At 48.1% G+C, this 20,434-nt stretch overlaps 1 protein-coding gene across 1 annotated transcript in view; it reads left to right on the top strand.

Annotated features, from left to right (window-relative positions):
• astn2 (astrotactin 2) overlaps positions 1–20,434 on the top strand; it is a 267,450-nt gene that overhangs the window by 54,977 nt on the left and 192,039 nt on the right. Inside the window, 1 exon segment of the mRNA XM_077011457.1 lies at positions 1,758–1,945. Coding sequence (XP_076867572.1) covers positions 1,758–1,945 — 188 coding nt within the window.

The raw sequence follows: 20,434 nt of genomic DNA, 5'->3' as shown, positions 1-20,434 counted from the left end.
GGGAGATCGCGAAGGGCAAGACAGATGGTGGCATAAATTGCATACATGTCGACTCAGTGTGAGTCCAGCTCGCTCCGCATTCGAGGACCGGCGCCGGTAGGCAGGGGAGTGCTGGCAATGCGGAGAACAGAAATGAACCCGCATCCCTCTGGCCTGGACAGCAAACGTGCGTCCAGGAAAAAAAAAAAGAACACTTGAGTTTTTTGGGAATGTTGAGGGATTGGCAAGATTTTAGGTTGTATAGGTACACCAGTCTGCCTATTTAGGGGAGATATAGTGACGTTAAATGCTCAGTGTTGTCTTTTGTTCACAGTAGAGTTGTGATGGAGTAAGTCGCAGGTTTACGATTTGCGGAAGGTCTCACCTCAGCTCTGCGGCGTGTTTGATACCCCTTTAGGGTACAATGTACTGCATTTTCAAGGGGGTAGATAGAGAAAAGAGAAAACGAAAAAAAATTACAACCTAGTTTAAACTGTCTCCAAATTAACGTTATTCTTAGCAAAACGTTTTTCACAAAACCTCCAAACAGTAGCTGGAGAACATGGCGACTCTGGTGGAGTCCCGAAGGCCGATGGCACCGCTAGCCCAAGCTGAGCAGCGTGCGTTACCCACCCCTGTCCTTCTCCTACATTCTGTGTGATAATGCCCTCCACCCACCACCTCCAGCACCACCACCCCCAGGGTTTGGGCACTCTCTGATCTAAAGCTGACCGTGCTGACGCAGAGTTCTTGGTACTGTATTAATAGGTTTTTCGGTGGCGCGCTTGTGATTTGTGAGGAGAGCTTAAGGACCAAAATCACTGAAGCAGCATTTTTTCTTCCTGCTGCTTTTCTGATAATGATTATGGGCCTGGGTTGATAGATCATGCTAATCGGGCCTACGTGCATTGTTTTTGCTCAGTTTGCATTGATTTGACTGATTTATTTCATCATTTGTTTGCCGTGGACTGTGAGCAGAACTCGTTGAGGATAATGAAACCGTCGATGTAATTAAGTTTGTTTGCTGTTTGTGCTTTATTGTTGAAGTGGCGCTTTAATTGGCTGTTTGGTAAGCGAGCTCAAGGGGTTTGGGTAATAAACGCCTGCCCGTTCCGCGCACCTTCAAAGTCCAAAGTTGTCCGGGGCGCTTTTGGTATCGCCTGGTGCCAGAGAGATTTCAAAGTGCATTTAGCAATGTCACCTTCAATTTAAGGATGCGCAGTATTGGGGTGTCTACATCTGAAGGAGTGTGTTCACTGGCCCAAAAGGTAGTAGATCACCTGATTTTGGGTTTTTTTTTTTAACCAGGACAGAGAGCGTAACCTCAAGATAGGGCAGACCGTAAATCCAGTAAGACGTGGGTCTGGACCTCAGATCCAAGTGTCTTGTCCAACCTCTCGATCATGGTGGTGTCATTTTATGACAAAATGGCCACTCACAAAGGGCAAAATAAACAATAACCTAATTGACTTGGGACATGTGTAATAAATGAAAAACTTGCAGCTACGAACACCTGTGGTATTTTAGATTTCAAAATTGGGAAATTAGGAGTGAACAAGAAATAGCAATTTTAGATAATTTAACAATTTCACATGCCCACCTGAATTGCCCTGTAGCACTGTAAAAAAAGAGACTTGCCTGCTTGCTGTTTTTATGAAAACACTCTTGCTTGATATCTCGGTCCTAACCCTTTTCAAAAACCTACTTACCTACAGCTCTATTTTTAAATGTTTTAATGATCTTTCTCTCCCTCTCTCCCTCTCTCCCTCTCTCTGCAGAGATGTCGGGGACTGGTGCAGACATCTCCCAGGTGCACTGGAAGCAGCAGTGGCTGGAGAACGGGACGCTCTTCTTCCATGTGTCCATGAGCAGCTCGGAGCCGCTCCCGCACGCCACGCAGCCCACGGTGCACGAGCCCTCCCAGGACCTGGAGGAGCACGTGCACCTGCTACACCTTTCTGTCATGGTAACTGCCTGGGTGGGGGCTGGGTGGGGGTGTGGGTGGGGGTGTGTGTACGTGCTGGGGGTTTCAGTCTGTTCGCGGCCTTCTTCCTTGGGACCATTTCTCCTTAACTCACCGTACACGCCATTGTTAGATATACCGCCGCAGCTCAGAGCACTTCTGTAGATGCCATCTGCAGTAATACATGGATTTCCAAATAAGTCAGGTCAGCATCTGTGTACACACAAGCCATGGACAGAGATTGCTGAATTCTAGGGTTTTATCTGCAACATCATTGAAGAGCCTGAATGAATTTCAATTCCCTTTATATTATGTACAGCTAAGGACCCCAGATAGATGCATGTACAATAACTGCCTAGTGTGTGTCTAGACATCCAGAGACTCTCAGAAGAAATCTAACTTTAAACTTCTCCTTGCTGTCTGGCAGCTGCACAGAATTTGTTGACCTCGGTACAATTGAGACAACCAGAAATCACTGTTAAAAACTTTGCCCCAACAATCATTAGCACCCTAATGCTCTATTAGCATTTTAAGGTGTCCATTAAAGTATCGTTTAAAGGAGTAGAGTTAATTTACATAACCCTTGGGATGGACAATGTAGCAGGATGGATATATATATATATATATATATATATATATATATATATATATATATATATATATATATATATATATATATATATATATATATATATATATCTAATGTGTGCGTGTGCGCGTGTGTGTGTGTGTGTGTGTGTGTGTGTGTGTGTGTGTGTGTGTGTGTGTGTGAGGGGACAGCAGAGTGGAGCACACAACACATGGACACAAATGGGACAAAGACAAACTAAAGCAAGACATATATAGACAGGAAGTGTTGAGACTGACAGCCGGCTGCGCCTATCAAACTTGTAAGAGGAAGGGCAGGGATTGTCCGGCCTATCGGGAAACAAGGCACGTGCCTGCGTGGCACCACGGCCCGCGGCCCGAGGCGCGCTCTGCTGTTTTCAGCGGCCGTCATTACCGGTAATCCCGTCAGCTCCGTGACAGGCGAGGCACACGCTCCCTCCTGCTGTCGCTCAGGTTTCTGTTCCTCCCCCCTGGTTTGTGATCAGACCCCTGATAAAAGACGCTCAGAGGCACGGGCCTCTGTCAAAAAGACGGAGCTGAGAAACGCATGACGGAAATGGCTCCTCCTCTGCGAGGCTTTCCGTGTGATGTGTGAAGCTGCATTTGGCAAATAAGCTCGTCAAAAACCGAAACCGCCGAGAGCATGTACTGTGTGCAGCGTGTTAAATCGCTAACTCGGTGATTTAGTGACTCGGTGACTCAACCTTACATGATACATTATTTATATGTACAATTCTAAGAACGTGTCCCTGACAGTAAAGGACTGAGGCTGTGATGTATGGTTTGAACAGAAGAAGGTTACTGAATGCAGTGTGCGGGGCAATAAGCTGTTTATTTGCCTTAGAGTTCCAATATTCATAATATTTCTTAGATTTGCCCTTCAACTGCAATATCTGATTATTTTTCTCTAAATTAAAATGTATATTACTCTCTGAACCAACAGCTGTAGCTCAGAACAAGAGTCTGTCCTCTGTATCCTAGTCCTAGTCAGAGCTTGCAAAGGGGGATTTTAGGACCACTTAGACGCCAGTTACCTTTAATACAGCCATGCTTGATTGACCTATGACAAAGTTCCCCAGGCAACAAGACCTTCAGATTTTTAATCATGTGGTCTTTAAGAATATGAATTATTTACGGTTTACTTTAAACGTAACATTTTTGGGATGGAATGCATTCCGCTTCTACGGCGTCAGCGAGTCCTACCTAGCAGACAGGTCCAAGTCTTGCATGGTATGGAGCTGTTAGCATGGCTCATCACGGTACAATAGAGTGAAAATGACACACAGATCCTGCTAAGGTTTCCAGTCATCCGGTCCGCTCTGCATCCCCTACTGACTCCCGTCGGTCGAGACAGCGCATTGTTTAACAAGCTAATCGGGCTGCATTAGGCACAATTACACGGTGGGACAAACACAGAGGGTGGCTTGCATTATTCTGCTTTAATTGGAACACTTGCCAGTCACGGCGTGGAATCACCAGCATACCAGGATAATGAAGACTCCATAGGTTATGATTGGACCTCCACCGCTTCTTGGAGAACCGGGCCAGGCAAGCGACGGAAACCACAGGATCAGATAATGAGTTTCAAGTTGTTCGGCACGCTTGCGGGGAAGAAGAGAGGGTATTGAAATGCATACCGCGCTGCTCCTGTCTCCAGCGGCCCCGCAACGGAGCGCGAGTTCCCGCAGGACAGACGAGGGCGGAGGTGTCCCGCGCAGCTATCCCCGCAGCCGACGTTCATCTCCTCCCGAAAGAAGAGAGACGGCGAAGGCAAAGACAAATCGACCCGATGAGTCTGTGCCGCCATAGCTCGGAGCCAAATTCAGTGCTTTTGTGAAGAGGCGGAGTCTCCCCGTCCTGAATCTCTCTTGTTCTGCCACTCATCTAGGGAGGCGTGGCAGACGTGACACACCCCCTCCCAGAGAGCATCCGCATGCGTCCGGCGTCCGCCCGCCTCCCCATAATCACTGCGCTTGCTGCATGCGCGATGTGCAGACGCGGCTGTGCGGCGTTGCCTCGAGGGCCTAGCGAAGGCCATTGATTTAGCGTGTCATCCTCGCTCGCTGGAGATATCAAACAGCAGGTTTCAGTCAGCAAGGCCAAGGGTGGGTCGCCTGCCACCTCTCCTGTCTGTCGCTCTGGGGGTGAACCAGAGGCCCTACGCTGTGTGAATTTGTATGGGGAGGAAGAACAGTGCAGGAGAAAAGAGATCTGTTAGCAGCACAATAATGGGAATGTGATTTTAATAAGCACCATGTTGCAGGGACGAATTGTCTCATCGGGGTCCAAAGAGATGAAATGTCGGAGACCTCCGGCACTTCCTTCTCTACATAGTGCACATGTGCTATGCAAAGTCATTGCCTGTTATGTTCAGCCGTTTTTAATTGGCTAAAAAATAATATAGTCAACATAAAACTTGCAACCTTCTCTACTGTAGCGATTTTTTTTTTTTAAGCTATTTAAAAGTTTTTGAGTTTTTGCTGACAAAGTTTTGCTACATTAAATATGTGTATATGATACTAGTTTCACTGCTGGCTCCATTACTGCTGCTAATAGTAATAAAAATAACCTGTCATTTCTGTTACAACCATGCAGAATTGAATCTGGTCTGCTGTAAAGATCATATGAGTTGCATCATGTGCAGCTGAAAGCTTCCTACTGAATCAGACCTCAGTAGCTGCATTTCTGCACCTGGCAGAGTGAGGTGGGGGCGGGGCTTCTTCCCTGCATGAGGTGTGCACAGTGTGTGGGGGTGGGGCTTCTTCCCTGCATGAGGTGTGCGCAGTATGTGGGGGCGGGGCTTCTTCCCTGCATGAGGTGTGCGCAGTGTGTGGGGGCGGGGCTTCTTACCTGCATGAGGTGTGCGCAGTGTGTGGGGGCGGGGCTCCTTCCCTGCATGAGGTGTGCGCAGTGTGTGGGGGCGGGGCTCCTTCCCTGCATGAGGTGTGCGCAGTGTGTGGGGGCGGGGCTTCTTCCCTGCATGAGGTGTGCGCAGTGTGTGGGGGCGGGGCTCCTTCCCTGCATGAGGTGTGCGCAGTGTGTGGGGGCGGGGCTTCTTCCCTGCATGAGGTGTGCGCAGTGTGTGGGGGCGGGGCTTCTTACCTGCACGAGGTGTGCACAGTGTGTGGGGGCGGGGCTTCTTCCCTGTCGCACGGGATCACTGGCTGCAAATCGCCAGGCCCTTGCCAGAGAATCCTGGGCAGGAAGCTTGTCTGTTTTGAGGTGCTGGAGCCGTAGCTGTGGTATTGGGCGAGATGCACCAGTAAACAAACAAACAAACAAACAAACAAACAAACACGTGGTGCGCCTAGTGGAGGAGAACCAGCACACCTGCTCCCACACCTCTGTGTGTGTGTGTGTGTGTGTGTGTGTGTGTGTGTGTGTGTGAGAGAGAGAGAGAGAGAGAGAAAGCGACAGAGCTGACTTGATAGAAAAACTCAATCCCTTCAGATGCCGTTCCAGATGAAGGCTCTGAAATATAGGTCTAGGTGGCGGCACGCTATAAAACTCACACTGAAAGGACGTCACATGTCCAAGGTGCTGTACAGAGTACAGGTAGCGTGGCCCGGAACTTAGAGTAGCTCAGCTTGAGGCAGGAGAGACACCACTTAGTCACATAATCTCCCTTTATTACGAAAGCCAACTCTGTACATATCTTACCCGTTCCTCTATGAAAGGCTAAGCCGTTGGAAAACAAGGATACTGCCAATTAGAACAGAATTAGTGCAAGCCAATTTTCTGCCTGCCGGTGATTCATTTGTCACTTGTGTCAAAGAAGTCTGCTCGAGTGTGAGGTGGAACTGACAATGCCACAATATCTGTCAGCTGGGAAAACATCACAGTACAGATGAACTGAATGGCTGAAGGACTTTATGAATTACCTCTGTGTTGTTGGAGGTTGTATATATATAAGGAACATACGGAGCTACCAGAAATATGGCTGACATTGCCTAGTTTATGACCCGTCCCAGAACTGACAAATCGGACCTGTTCTTAGCCTGAATATAATGAACATTAGTGGTAAAAACAAACCTTTACATTTACACACAAATACAATTTGCTGTTTGTATACAATACAGTATATCTGCGCACCCACACACACACCACAAGATCTTGTTTTTGGGGAGTAAAACAAACCAAAGAGAATGATACAACAAACAAAAGGGATGACCTGCCAAAATTTGCCATAAATCAATTTAATCAATGCATGAATGACTGAATAATGGAGTTTAAGCAGGAAGTGGGTTTCTTTAAACACGAGCTGGGTTCTTGATTTGTTGCTTATGCTCACTTGCTAGCGGAGGCTAAACTTAACTTTCTAGTCCTTGGCAGACAGCTCCAGTGCACTCACCAGCTTCTGGTCTTCTGCGAGCTTTTCCAGTTTATGACTCATTCCTTGAACTTTCCCAGCTCTTCGCTCGGCTCCAAATGACTTCATATATCTCTCAAGCAGCTCCTGTCTGTCACAGTGGCATGACTCCCTGTTTCACAAAATAACTCGCAGGCCGAAATGACACTATCGTAAGTAGTAGTCCAGCGAGGAAAATGTCAGGCATGCTAAAGAGTGCTCTAAGGGAGAAACCTGAGATGTGTTGTATCACGTCATTACTACACATAACCAGTATGTGGTGTAGTCAAAAAACATTGTATGTGGAAAAGTCTTTTGCAGTGCTTATTTTGTGTACATTTTGTGAGTATAATCTGCTCAGCCGAAGCTGTCTGGAAGAACAGAAGACCCTTTCAACAGCACGTGACCATCGTGTGTTCGATTTCAAAAGCCAAAGCCCAGGAATGAGTGTACTTCTTTGGCCGTATCAGCACACCACTCTCATCCTGCACGTTTAATTATTTTATTAATCATGCTATCTTTGTAGTCTCGGTAACATTTCGAGTAATGGTATGACCTTAATACTTTCTGCTTTCTTTGGCCTGTGATTTTCTCTATAGCTGCGCGTGACAGACCTATGGTCTGAATAGCACATAGATTGTAATTATGATACTGGTGTTAGCCAGAAGCTCATAGATCCTCATTACGATAGTGGTGTTAGCAAGATGCTGGAATGGACCGGCCTGACTATTCAGCCGGAGCTTTTTGTACACCTGATATTAAAATGCAAACTGAATGTGCATATGGTGCATATAACACATAGTATCTGCTAATGGCAGTAATAAATGTGGGTAGCCTGCCCCAGGTTCAGAGTGTGTTCCTCTCAGGCTGACGAATTTAAACCCCACAAGCACCTGTATTATTTATTCATGCTACATTGGCTAATAATGAGGTCCCCGGCGTGCGGGACTATAGCTGGCCAGACAACAGCACCGTGTTACCGGAGTTCAAAAGCGTCACGCGTCAAAACAGAAAAGAGCGAAAGAGGGGGGAAAAACGTTATTTTCTATCGCTAAGCTGATGCTGCCTTTTACGAGCCAAGGATCCCATCCGGCAGTTCTTTTTGTAAAAACGCGATCGACGTCTAATTGAGTTATCGCTTGTGATGTTTACATTCTGGCAGTTCTCAATTACATGGCTTGGCTTGATGTTGACACAAACGCGGTGCGGGTGATTGAAGGGCACAGTGTGGAGAAGAAAAGAGAATCAAACTGGATTGTGTACTACAAGAGTACATTTAAATATGTCCTTACTGCGCAAACTTATCAAAGCCCCGACGCACTCCATCGGATACTGTATTTATTATGCTGGATTTTTGAAAAGCTAAGAAAGATGACGCTCATTTTTAGTGTGCTTGACTGATAGCCCTGCCATACTGAATAATGTCTAGTATAATGAAATCTTGTTACTGGAGTGTGTGTGTGTGTGTGCGTGCGTGTTTGAGTGTAAGCATACATGCGTGTGTGCATGTCTGTGTGTGTGTGTGTGTGTATGTGTGTATGTGTGTGTAAGCATGCATGTTTGCACGTGTTTGTGCGATGGAAGATGAGAAGATCAAACGAAACCCTCCTGGAAGCCAGTAGATGTGCTGGCGAATGTCTTCTGGTCGTGTGCCTTGTGTGAAGACGCTGATGTGAAGGGCCACTTGGTAACCATGACTCAGACGCTGGCGTGCGCTCTTCCTGACGCCTTACGCAAGATCTGCCGTCTGTTTGATTCATACTGTTTAAATACATTTATCGCCATTTGAGATTCAGTCGGCAAACATCTCCATTAGAAAAACGGAGTACGTGAAGTGCACGCACTTCCAGTATTACTGTCGATCAAATCATTCTTCTGCCCTTGCCGTGTTTCGGAGGGGTTTCTGATCCTGGCAGCGTCGGTTCTGAGACGTCCTGCTTACAGGAACATGGCCAAGGAACATGGTTGTTTACTATTGTGTGAATGGCTGATGCAAATTTACTTATTGAGTTACTCAAAACAAATGGCAAATGTGAATGTCATGTAATGGTTGGCCAGGTTGTTGGGAGTAGAACTCTGTGGGTGATGGAGTGGGCTCTGTGGAGAATTAATCGGCATTAAGCAACTCACATGATTGGTGGAGTGCTAACACCACCGCAAACTGCATCATGGGTCTAAATTGGAGCCCATGCGGATGAGAAGGATCAAAGCTAACAAGCAAATGAAGGAAATATCGGAACATATTTTACAAAGTAGAACAGAACCATACAAAAACAGAGACCGAACTTAATGCTTTTGATGAACAGTAATTACATAGTAAAGAATACCTACGGCCAAACGGTTTTCTGGGATCTGAGGGCAGAGGGACACTCTTCACGTTTTGTTCTGCATGTGTTGTAAGTGTGCTTGCTGAGGGATCGTTTTCTGGGCACGGATTAAGCATAGTGTTGCGCTAAACTGTGTGTCATCGGGTATTCCACCGGCCATCTTTGTTCGTGTTCTCTCCCAATCTGGAAAAAAAGCAACTTTGAGTAGCCAGCTGCTAATGGGACTTCAGGAGAGACCGGGCGACAATCCGAGGACGTGTTCCAGGGTTCTTCAGCCTCCCATAGCCCCCGGGCAAATTTTGAAAGTTCGTCCCTCCCAAGTCTACTTCAGTGGTTCGGAATGCGAGCAGCTGTCTGCCCCCTCACTTTTAACTCCTGTGAGTGCGTGAGATAGCAGGGATGCTCACTGCACTGAAGGTAACGAGTGTAAATGCCTAATTAAACATCATTAGCCAGGGTTAGAGCTGGGAGAGGGTTCACCCAAAGACACTTTACGCAGAGACCCAGCCATATGTGGTGAGAACAGGCGTCCCAGGACTGCCGCTCCACGCCTGGCCCGCCTCGCCTGGCCCGCCTCGCCTGCGCTCTGAGGCGTGAGAACAGAGCGGCCGTGCACTCGGGTGCCGCCCCCCCCCCCCCAAACACACACACACACACACACACACACACCATGCTTCTGCTGCCGCCCAAGAAATCATAACATACGGAGATAAGAAGTGCAGTTTCCAGAGCGTTGTGTGTGTGTGTGTGTGTGTGTGTGTGTGTGTGTGTGTGTGTGTGTCTGTGTGTCTGTGTGTGTGTGTTTTAACTCTGTGCCAAAAAGAAAAGCACAAAAATCTGAATAACTCCAGGGCTGTGGCTCTACCCCAGGATGGAGGAATTTTGAGTGCTTATACTTGTTCTGGCTGGACTGGATTAAACAGGAAGGGCATTAAACATTTTTGATCTTAGGTCTCCTCATCTGGCTGTAAGGCCAGTAGTCATTTACTTCCTCACTCTGTCATGCTGCTGCACAGGCTAAACCAGCTTAGCTTATTTAATTTCAAATGAATAAATTAGTACTCTACCATAGCTAGAGAGAAGGAAAGAGGAAAAAAAATACACCTGATTCAGACCAAGAGCTGGAAGGTCTTCTTGCTGAAGGTTCTTCTGGGAAATTGAGTCCCTTGCTGTTCGTTTCAGTTTTAATGGACTTTCTTTAATGCATAACAGTTTGTTTTCTACTTTATTTCTTAGGTGTCCCCCTGCAAGGGCTTGTGTGAATATCTAAACCACAGTGATTATATGTGAAATATCTGTAGGGCAAATTAATATTTAACAGGATTTACACCTAATTATTGAGGTGTAAAATATTAATATTAGGCTCTAGGACAGGAGTCTGGCACAATTTCAGTACAGTGTGATAAAGAGACTAATTATAGATGAAAGTTAAACTTTAATAAGTGTGCTCATAAAGGCAACGTAAGAAATGTGGACCCTGTCACATTTCAACTTCCCAGCCAGTAGCCTGGATTAAAAGAAAACAACAACAACACGCCGTGTGAGTGGCGTGGAGTCAGTGTGAACGTCGCCTAGAGGCACCGCGGCCCGAAACCGGCGAGGCACACAGGCTAGAGAGGGCAGCGCACCAGTACCTACCGCACCAAGACGGACGGCCCAACACCCCCGAAGGGAGGTGATTATTGAAATTAGCGCCCGAGACATTTTCTGCCTTGGCTCTTTTTTGTCATGCTCAGCTGAGATCGGCGCCGTGGCGACTTGTTTTTGGGACCGTTGGTCTGCCACCGTCGTCTTCACGCTCCAGTGTGTTGTCTGGGTGCATGGGGGAGAGAGAGAAATGGAGAGGGAGAGAGAGAGGGAGGGAGAAACAAGAGAAAACAGGTCGTTACGCTCTGAGCTTTTTCCCCCCACACGCTGCCCTGCTGGGCGCCGGGGTGATCGTGTGATTGGTGGCTGTATGGGAAGAGAGTGGTTAAAGGCACTTCCCCTAAGAGAACTGCTGTGGCCAGTCTTGGTCCCAAACAAGGGGGGGCACTTCAGCACCTGGGACAGCGCCTAGTGGACTGAGACATCTTTAACATGTTCATGGCGGCACTCAATGGCGCCAGTGATATTGGTCTCTTCTTGAAAACTAGTGGTGCCATCAGGTTGCTGCGGATTCTGGGAAGATCTGCACAATAGTCAGTGCTCAGTTAATATCCTTTGCTTAGCAAGAATGTATTTTTACACTGCAGTCAAGAGAGAGATGGAAAGAGAGAGAGAGAGAGAGAGAGAGAGAGAGAGAGGAATACTATTATTAGTGCTAATAATGGCTCAGTCATCACTTCAAGCCATTATTTAAATAAGCTGTATGTTGATTTTACTGCTGCTCTTGTTAAGGTTAAGGGTTGGATACAAGGTGTACTGCACAATACAAACTGACGCTACACACTCACGCACATATACACACTGAGGAATTCAGTTGTATGGCTGTATATTACACACATGCTCACACATGCACTTGCCCACTCATACACACTCATACACCTCTACAGAGGAAGAGGAGACCATGATAGCACCAGGACGAGCTGAGCTGAGAAGTGTTTCACAGTGGCCTTGTCCAGAAAGTGCACATTTTGTGTGTGTGTGTGTGTGTGGGTCTGCTGCCTCTCAGAAACAAAGAAAAAAGTCTTTGTTAGCACAGCAGTGGAGCACTGGCGGTCTAGTTGGAAATCTAGGAACCCAGACGTGGGGAGCAGGAGCCCAGAGCAGACGGCCCTGCTCACACGGCACTCACACTGTCCAGCACTCGCGAGACCAGCACTCGCGAGACCAGCACACGCTACCCTTCAGCAGGTGCACAACAACATACACAGGTCTTACTGCGACGGCCAAATCCCAAGTTCACACAGCATTCAGGACTTCTTGATTACATTTCCAGTAAACACTTGGGAACACATACTGCTTGGAATTAATTACTTCGAATCGAAAGATAATTGATAGGCCCTTTGCCAGAGTCGATCGATTATACATCAAAGTGTAATAGACATATTTTTAGAGTATGGAGACAAGGCCTATAAAATTGACTTCTCATTACTCTGTCATAAACGTTGGCCAGAGCTGCTGCTGGGCTTGTAAAAGCAGGAGTGCGTGGCTGAGCTAGAGGGCGGCAGCTACGGCTGCGTCCGGGGCCCCTGGGGGCCGCATGGGGGGCAGAGGAAGCGCAGGCTCCTCCCTCCGTGCTGATGGATGTCTGAGGACCGCAGCGCACGGATGCTTCATTTCCTATTCAGAGGCTCGTCAGCTTTAGATATGAGATCTCCGTCGCTGCATCAACCGAATGTAATGGGGTTTGCTGTGTTCACTTCCTTTCACTCTTCTTTATTCCCCCTTAGACTCTCCCTCTCTCCTTCTCTCTCTCCCACTCTGTCTCTCTCACTCTCTCTCTCTGTCTCACTCTGTCTCTCTGCAGGCAGGGTTCAGCATGGTAATCTGTTGTAATGAATTTTGTGTGTTTATTATACGGAAGGTGAACCGTTTTTTTTTCTTTCTTCTTCTTCTTCTTCTTGTCTTCGTTTCTTTTCTTTCCTCTCCTGGTGCTTTATCAGGTGGCTGATGTGATGCGGTGTGATCTCCAGCAAGCTCGCCTGGTAACCGCAGTGCCACATTAATGTTAGTTGCCATACCGCCAATTTAATATACATTTACATGTACATGTACAACCGCCTGCGCTGCTGTTGAGAAACGTCGGTGGTTTTGTGACAGCTCTCTGGTATAAAAAAGGCATTGGGGCTTTTATACTATTTTTATAATAAATTATTAAGCTGGTAAAGGAAGTCCATTGCTTTTCATAAAACATGTTAAATGTATTAATTTAATGAATTATTTATTATTATTCCTGGCGCCTGCCATCTGGTCATTAAGATGGCACTTGAGCACGGGTATGTGAACATTGTTTTTGCATAGGACTGTTCGGCTCTGGACTGAATCCAGTTTTCTGTCCTGGATATTGTAGTCACTGGCAGTTCATTTAATGCAAGTGATTAATGTAACTTTGTTATTGCATATGACTCCCGGGTGAAGGGAGAGTAGAACCCTGAACCTTCAGACCGTCAGACCTTCACCAGCTCTGATTCCCAAGCCCTGGTCCCAGCTCTCTGCCTGCACCCTGCTGGATCTTCTGTGACGAGGTCTTTGGTTGTTCTCCAGATGCTTTGCTGTGTTTCTCCCTCTCCCAGTCTAGTCGTGCCAGTAGCTTGTCATTTTCCCATTTGTGATGGTGCGCTTGGCGAGCGATAATGGCACTTTTCTGGATGACAGCAGCACCTTTTCCTTCGCCATTTCTATTCTCGCCTCGCTCGAGAGCAGGATGTGCAGGCAAATTGGATGGGTCGGCTGTTTTTCGGGCTGAACCGGAGCCAGCCCCAAGACCGTGCTCCCGGCCACTGCGCTGAGGCTCAGCCCGAATTAGCTCCGAACTCGGCCTCTGTGTAACACGGCTTGCTGTGGCATTAAACATCTTTTAACGGGCCCCTGAGCTGCTAGATGCTTCTCCTTAGATGAATGGTGCCGTGGCGATTGTTGTATTGGTCGGGGCGCGCGTGTGTTTAGACCTGCCGAGGCTCGAGGTCCTGCCGCTCCACGCACCTTTCCCGGAGTCTGCGTGGTTACCATGGTGATGGTTACCGGTGGAGACCAGGCGTTAAGGGAACAGAGAGAGCGGGCCAGAGAGGGCTCGAGGGAGAGGGAGATTATTGGATGCAGAGAGGTTAACAGTAAGCAATGGTGCTACGCTGAAGCGGGCTTGGTAGTCTGCAGCCGGGCAGAGGAACTTCGATGTGTGTGTGTGTGTGTGTGTGTGTGTGTGTGTGTGTGTGTGTGTGTGTGTGTGTGGCCATCATCACCTCACAATGAATCAAAGCAAGGCAGTTAGCCAGGGCAGATTCTGTTAGCTCAGCTTCAGCTGGTAGTGAACAGATAAATCACGGTTCCTCACGACAGCAGCGTATCTGTTTAGCACATGTGAATGATACGAGCTGAGCTTTGGATAATATCAGCGCTTCCTGCTGCATCTGAGATCCCCAAAAAAACTAGGATGGTTTTACTGTAGGTTCACCTGCCAAGTTCCTTAAGCACAGACCTTGTTGGCATTGCTAGAGCCCGCCTCATCCTAATGGGCATTGCGCAGCACCTGCAGGCCGGCCAGGCGTTGTGCATTCCCCACCTGTGTCTGCGTCTGCTTTGTTTACCAGCAGTCCCTTCCCCTCCTCTACGCTTTCATCTGCAGCGGCGAGACTACTCAGCACTTCTCTCCTCTCCTTCCTCATCCTTGTTTCTCCTCCTCCTCCTCCTCCTCCTCCACCTGCTGTTCCATAATTTACGGCCCGGCCAGCCCTTCCAGGCCCGGCCGTCCCGGCCCGGCTCCTCCTCCACAGATTACAATGTGACAAAAGTGAACTAGGGGAGCATTGATCATGTGGACAGGGTTACGTGAGAGTGTGCAGGTACACCGCGCTGCCCGCCTGCCCAGGATTGATGAGCAAGGCCACAGAATGTTAAATCCGGAGTGTGGCCGGGGGGCAAGGGAACGCATCCTTCCCCAGGCCTTTTTGGCTCCTCCTGGCCCCCATCAGCTGGGTGGATGCGAGCCACGGCCAGGCGGGGTTAAAGATGGGGGGGGGGGGCTGTTGCTTCAGCCCTGACGCTCACAGCCTGGGAGGTTTTTGTTTGTTTTGAAAAGACGATAGACTTAGGGCTGAACAGTATACGAAACACTTTCAACCAGCCTCTGATGTTCACTGCATGAAGCGTACCAGTGTATATTGATCGAACATGAATAAGGCAAGTTATTCATTAATTATCCTCATCTGCACTATGGTAGCTAATTAGAACTGGGAGCCGGGCAGGACTATAGCACTGGAGAAATCAGAACTAGCCGATCAACACCATTGATCAGTATTTCACTCAAAGTGAGAAGCGCACTCATAGTAGCACCTCAAGACACCCAGAATTCGTTCGGGTAATTGTCCTTCTCCCGAGAGTCAGACCGAAGTCTTTCAAGGGTGCAGGAAGCAAAGAGCTTTTGTTCTGGCTTTGCTTTCTTTCCACATTATCACGTTTCATTGTAACGCGAACAAAAGAACAACACCACATCGTGCCCACATCGTGCCCGTGCATTGTGGGAGTTTTTATTTTATTATTATTTAAACAGATTCACATTATGAAAAGAAGAAAAGAGAGCGTCAAGCTCACCCAGATTATCTTCTCTCTTCATGTTTTACAATTGTGTGGACATCAAAGAAACTTAAAAAAGAAATGTCAGTGTATGCCAGGGTAACAAAAGATTTATTATTATTATTATTTATTTATTTTCCCTGATGGAATGCTGTTGTATGGGTTCGAAAGCTGAAAGGTCTGACCAGTCGGAAGTTGTCAAATTATCAGTCAGAAACTTTGCTGGAAGATTTTACCCCGACTCAACTGAACGTAATGGCAGCAACCAGGCCTGGTCTACGTGCAACATGTGCTCAGCACTGTGACAACCGGAGCCGTCGGAACCACCGGACCCGCCCTGGCGCCAGACTTCAACGCCCTGCCTGTCTTTCAGCATGCGGATGCGTGGGTCTTTTTAGAGGACATCCAAGTATTACTCGACCGAGTCCATATTTTTGGACAGCAGGAGGAGAGATGAAGGGAATGGTGATTAAATATCAACACATGGACCAACACATGGACCAACACATGGACGTTGGGCTCCAGGGTTGGCGCACCATGCCGGGGCCCCATGAATACCACCGCACGCTTCAGCGCTGACCTTCATAGAACTTACAGGGGATGCCTGACAACAACGACACCGTGCATCTGTGCACTCCTCAATCTAGGAAAAGTGCACTAAGAAAAGCGGTAGCAGTAATAATAATATGGACAATAACAACAACAACAATAACAACAATCGTTGTTGTTGTTCTACAAACAAAGTGGCACTGCACAAGCACCTTAATCATTCAGGACTTGAACTTTGCACTGGTGTTGTTCACACCATCCTGTCAGGGCTTTTACCGCAGGTTGCCTGATTTCTTAATTACGCACCATCACCTGATGGAGAGCCTCACGGCCTTAAGCCCAAGCACCTCCTTACACAGCTTCAGCTGTGCAAAGATTAGGACAGGAAGCTTCCATATCTAATTAACCTTAATGCTCCCCGAGACGTTCTCCACCGAGCAGCCTGCCACCCCCGTCCAATCCCACATCCTCTGCAAGAATCTTTCCTATCTTTTTTTTTTTACGGCCTAACGATTAAAGCAGCTGTGGTGGGCCGACCGGGCAGGGAGACGTCTGGGAGATGCTCGTTACCTCTCTGCCTCTCTAATGAAGGCAGATGTGGATGCTGGTCTGCATTAATGACTGTAGTGTCAATTTACATCTGTATGCACTCACAGGCTTGACTGCCAGGATTCTGCGGGCTCTGGGGCTGTTGAGAAGTCATTAGTCCTGCCTTCGGTTTTTCCAGACCCTCTGGGAGCTGTTGCCACACTGACTGTGGATCTGGCAGGGACCCTGGTGGAAAGGAGGAAGTTTGGGCCAACTTATATTTTTGGGTAAAAAGATGCTAATGCATCATGAGTAAGTGCCCATTGAGTAAAAGACACTTTTGCAGGTTGCTGAGCCAGCTTTTTTAGCCGTTCCAGAACGGGCTTCAAGTTTGTTGTTTGTTGTTTGTTGTTTGTTGTTGTTGTTGTTGTGAGGGCTCTGCTGTTGCAGATAAGCCAGCCTGCCAGTTGCAGTGACACCTGACTGGGGTCTAAACTGCTGATTAAAAAAATGCAGTGAGGCACTTTGGTATACATGTAATGGAGTAATGGAACTGCAGTGACGTAAGTGCAGTGCAGAAACAGAAGACCCGGCTTCCGCTCCAAATCTTGTGTGTTTTATGTCGAGTGCTTAGTGGGATTACGGGAACGCCACAAAGCCACAGGCAAAGCGGCTCATCTTTCTTTCTCCTGATTTCGTGTCTGTCGCCTCTCTGTCTTCAGTAAGCACATGGAGCAAATGTGAAAACGCAAAACGTCTGCGCAAAACGTCTTCGCAAAAAACGTCTGCGTGAATCGTCAGCACGGAACGTCAGCTGGACGGCACCCTGCTTGGCTCGACTCTCCGTCAGACGGGCAAAGAGCCCGTTGGATGAATCGTTTGCTTGAGGGCCCTCGGCCGGCGGAGAGCGTGCGGTGCTGGCGGCTGGGACGGGTTGACGGCGTCTGGATCGGGAGCTCGGGGAGTGGAGACGGCGAGAAGTGGAGGTGCTGAGTGGAGGTGGTGAGTGGTGGTGGTGTACGCACACTGAGCTCCGTCTGCGCTGACAGCAGTGCTTTGGCTAGCAGTGGCCGACAGGTGTGGAAGGATCGCTAGTGCTTCCTCACAAATGGGTTGGAATGAATGTTGAAGCCAGTGCACCACACACACACACACACACACACACACACACACACACACACACACACACACATCTAAAAATTCAAACCAGTTAAAGCCTTAAACACATTCATAAAAAATTTGTATGTTTGATTTTGCTACTCGGGGATGAAATGCAAGCTAATACTCTCCCCGAAAGAAACACACTGATGTGTGTGTGTGTATGTATGTGTGTGTGTGTGTGTGTGTGTGTGTGTGTGTGTGTGTGTGTGTGTGTGTGTGTGTGTGTGTGTGTGTTTGCTCTCAGCATCCCTCCTTTCCTTGTTCGAACTGTTTGTGGCCACAGGCTCTGCACATGCTGCACGGACTCTGTTTGGCGCCGGCTGATTGATCAGTGACACAGTGAATCACGTCACAGTTGATCAGGAGGCGGGGCAGGATCTTATGCTGGCTCTGTGTGTCCCTCGCTAGCGATAGATGCTCCTAGCGCTGGCCTGGTCCCTCCCAGCAGCTCTGGAGCGGTTCTGAAAACACGGGGGAAATGATCCGGGCTCGTCTGCGCCACCTAAATCACAGTTGGCATTTTTCTGTCATGGGCACAAGGGGTTATTTAAAAGGAAAGTGGCAGAAAGTGAAGGCAGCAGCCAGGAGCCCCAGCCGACGGTGCTAATTTAACGCGGTAATGAGCACACCACCATGAATGATTATCAGGCAATTATGTTTGGTTACCATGCAAACAAGGAGCATCATGGGATGTCATGAGAGACAGAACGAGAAAAAGAAAACGCCGACGTGCTATTACAATATGAAAACGAGTGACAAGTGCCCTGGCAACCATTACGCATTCACTGTGCGCTTGTGTAAACATCAAAGCGCCTTGTTTCTCTTTGGTTCTTGTGAATCTTTTATGGTATAACAAACTGAGATTCCATTGGCTTTGGGTTTTTGGGGGGTTTTGTTTGCTTAATGTGCTCTAAAATTACAATCAAATAATTTTACTGGACTTGAAATGAATTTGGTTGTTGGTGTTCTTCTCCGTGGCGTCTACTGTAATCACAGTTACGGTGAAGTACATGTGGTTTCCAAAGAAACCAGATGTTTTGAAGGGCTTTCATCAGATTGAAAATGTACTCCCTGGAATCTTCTCATCAAAAAGATCAAACGTGAGAATGCCAACAGAGACATGAATATTCATGATGGAGCAGTTGGGCCCCTCCCAGCTGATGCGTGCTCAGCAGTGCTCAGTGTGGCTCTGTGTCATTTATTGATACACCCTGAAGCACTCAATAGATCAAGGGCCAGCACTGCTTTACCTAGGAACAACACCATCCACCTGCCTAAAAACACCCCCACATGCCTAATCATCCACCTGCGTAATCACACCCCCACCTGCCTAATAACCCCCCCCACACACACACACCTGCCTAATAACCCCCCCCACACACCCACCTGCCTAATAACACCTGCCTAATACCACCCCACCTGCCTAATCACACCCCCACCTGCCTAATAACCCCCCCCCCCACACACACACACCTGCCTAATAACACCTGCCTAATACCACCCCACCTGCCTAATCACACCCCCTCCTGCCTAATAACCCCCCCACACACACACACCTGCCTAATAACACCTGCCTAATACCACCCCACCTGCCTAATCACACCCCCTCCTGCCTAATAACCCCCCCACACACACACACCTGCCTAATAACACCTGCCTAATACCACCCTACCTGCCTAAAAACACCCCCACATGCCTAATCATCCACCTGCGTAATCACACCCCCACCTGCCTAATAACCCCCCACACACACACACACACCTGCCTAATAACACCTGCCTAATACCACCCCACCTGCCTAATCACACCCCCTCCTGCCAAAATAACACCCCCCCCCCCCACCTTATTAGAGGCCCAGTCTGGCCTAAATGTCAGACTCTCTCTACACTGATGTGGGACTAGCAATGTTTTCACTTCAGCTGGGCGTCACGTGGGTAAACGGTATGTGGACGTTAACGCCTGACACAGTGGATCTGAGGGAGAGGGTGTAAAGTGCTCCCGTTACCCAGAGACTCTTTAAATTCAGTGCTTCAGGCAAACTCAGTGGTGTGTAGAGCAGTGGTGGGCCGGAGGAGATGATGGGCTGATTGGTTGGTTTCGCCACCTTCCATCACTACCCTGCATATGCATTTCAGATGAAGCTTCAGTAATGGTTGTGCTTCTTCACCTCCACGTCTTCAGAAACCGCAGCTGCTCACAGATGTTCACACTGTTTCATATGTACGCGGGTACGAGCGTGGACATCTGTGGACATCCGTGTGTGTATCGGTGCATGCATTTTTGCTTGCTGTGTGTGTGTGTGTGTGTGCTGGACTGATGGCTATGTCTCGGGGTGATAGCTGAGGTTCAAGAGGCACCCCATAACTCCACATGAACAGGCTGCCACACAGGGCAAGCTGACAGGCAAATCTGCCCCTTGAGTCCAGGCAGGGCAAATGTGGATCAGGCAGGGAGGGGTACCCAGGTGACGCAGACATACCGAGCTCGGAGATGAGCAGGAGGACACCGACTGGGAGTCGGACAAGATGGCGTCTGGCTGGTCTCTGCTCAATATTCACAGGTTGAAATCAATCAGGTGAGATGATTGAAGTGGGATCACTGAAGAACCCTCAGTCCGATCAGCTCTGCGCGCCTTCAGGATGTAATAGATTATTGAATTTCATATGAAGCCTGATGATAATTTTGCAGTGATTATGGTAATATTGCCTGGATTCATGGTTCACCACATGTAGAAATAAACTCTGCAGTCCCTTCAAA

This window comes from Brachyhypopomus gauderio, chromosome 7, assembly GCF_052324685.1.
Source record: "Brachyhypopomus gauderio isolate BG-103 chromosome 7, BGAUD_0.2, whole genome shotgun sequence".
Taxonomy (NCBI): domain Eukaryota; kingdom Metazoa; phylum Chordata; class Actinopteri; order Gymnotiformes; family Hypopomidae; genus Brachyhypopomus; species Brachyhypopomus gauderio.
Note: the sequence above shows the minus strand (reverse complement) of the source record. Positions and strands in the feature narration are given on the sequence as shown.